The following is a 1,550-nucleotide window of genomic DNA, read 5'->3' as shown; positions in this document are numbered from 1 at the left end:
GGCGGTGAGGGTGCCCGTCGGTGGCGGCACTAGCGAGTATCTCACGCGGGCGTTCTCTCCCGCGTCAGGGTCCGTGGCACTGAGGCGGCCAAGGCTCCTCCCCGCGGGCTCGTTTTCGCTCATTACCATGGTGTAAATGGCCTGGGTGAAGGTGGGTGCATTGTCGTTCACATCCAAGAGCCGCACGAGCAGGGTTTTGGATGCCGAGAGGGCGGGAGAGCCCTCGTCTCGAGCTCGCACCGTCACGTTGTATTCCTCCGCCTGCTCCCGGTCCAGCGTCTCTGATGTCACCAGCGCGTACGCGTCGGCTGCCAACACAGTGATCCTGAAGGGCTGCTCTCCTGTCAGCTCGCAGGTCGTCCTGCCGTTGTCCCCCGAGTCCCGGTCCCGCACGTTGAAGAGGGCCACCACGGTGTCCGGCGGGGCGGCTTCGGAGAGGGTGCTGGTGAGCGAGGTGATGATCACCTCGGGGGCATTGTCGTTCACGTCCTTCACCTGCACCTCCACCTTGCAATGCGTGGACAGGCCCCCTCCATCTGTGGCTTGGACGTCTATCTCATAGGTCTTTTTTTCTTCATAATCCAAAGGCTTTTTGAGTCGAATTCGGCCTGTCTCTGGGTTTATTTTAAACGTTTGGAGATTTTCTTCTGAATTTTGAAATATGGAATACAATATTTCCCCATTCGTTCCTGCGTCTAAATCGCTAGCAGACACTACCACCACTATGGTGTCCTCTGAGCTATTTTCCATTACAGAGACTTTATACAGAGTCTGGGTAAATACCGGGGTGTTGTCGTTTATATCCAGGACTACTACGCGGATTAAAGCTGTGCCAGACCGCGGTGGAGTCCCACCATCCACAGCCGTGATGCTGAAAGCAACTTCTGCCTGCTGCTCCCGGTCCAGAGCTCGATCCAGCACCAGCTCGGCGTACCTCCTGCCGTCATTTCGCTGCTGGGTGTACACATGGAAATACTCGTTCGAGCTGATACTATAATGCTGAAGGCTGTTGTTCCCCACGTCTGGATCGTGAGCGCTTTCCAATAAAAATCGAGTCCCGGGCATTGCAGATTCCGGGATCGTTAAAACAATCTCTCTGTTTAAGAACATAGGAGCATGATCATTTATGTCGGTGAGTCTTACCTCAGCTCGGAAGGACTGCAGTGGGCTCTCCAGCAGCACCTCAAAACGCACCAAGCAGGGCTCGCTCTGTCCACACAGCTCTTCCCGGTCCATTTGCTCTCTCACCACCAAATCCCCGGTGCGCTGGTTCAGCTGTAAATACTGCTTTTCCCCTTCAGGAACGACTCGAGCCTGACGAGCCAATAATTCCTCACCGGTTAGTCCCAAATCCTTAGCGATATTCGCCACAAAAGAGCCTCTCTCCGCCTCCTCGGGCACAGAGTATCGAGCGGTTTCTGCTCTCATCCCCGAGACGCAGAGGACAAGGAGCAGAGCCGCCGCTCGCCCCAGGAGCGGTTCCTCGCTCTTCTTCGGCTTCATTCCGTTCCAGAGACCCGATCTCCTCTCCCGTAAGCTGGATGGAGCTG

The 1,550-nt window shown here is 56.0% G+C and overlaps 1 protein-coding gene across 1 annotated transcript in view; it reads right to left on the bottom strand.

The window, feature by feature from the left end:
• The window catches only part of LOC102043607 (protocadherin Fat 4-like), a 12,988-nt gene that overhangs the window by 5,339 nt on the left and 6,099 nt on the right, over positions 1-1,550 (bottom strand). Inside the window, 1 exon segment of the mRNA XM_031065303.1 lies at positions 4-1,547. Coding sequence (XP_030921163.1) covers positions 4-1,547 — 1,544 coding nt within the window.

The sequence above is a fragment of the Geospiza fortis genome, unplaced genomic scaffold, assembly GCF_000277835.1.
Source record: "Geospiza fortis unplaced genomic scaffold, GeoFor_1.0 scaffold1044, whole genome shotgun sequence".
Lineage (NCBI taxonomy): Eukaryota > Metazoa > Chordata > Aves > Passeriformes > Thraupidae > Geospiza > Geospiza fortis.
The sequence above is the reverse complement of the archived record's forward strand: the minus strand, read 5'-3'. Positions and strand labels throughout refer to the sequence as shown.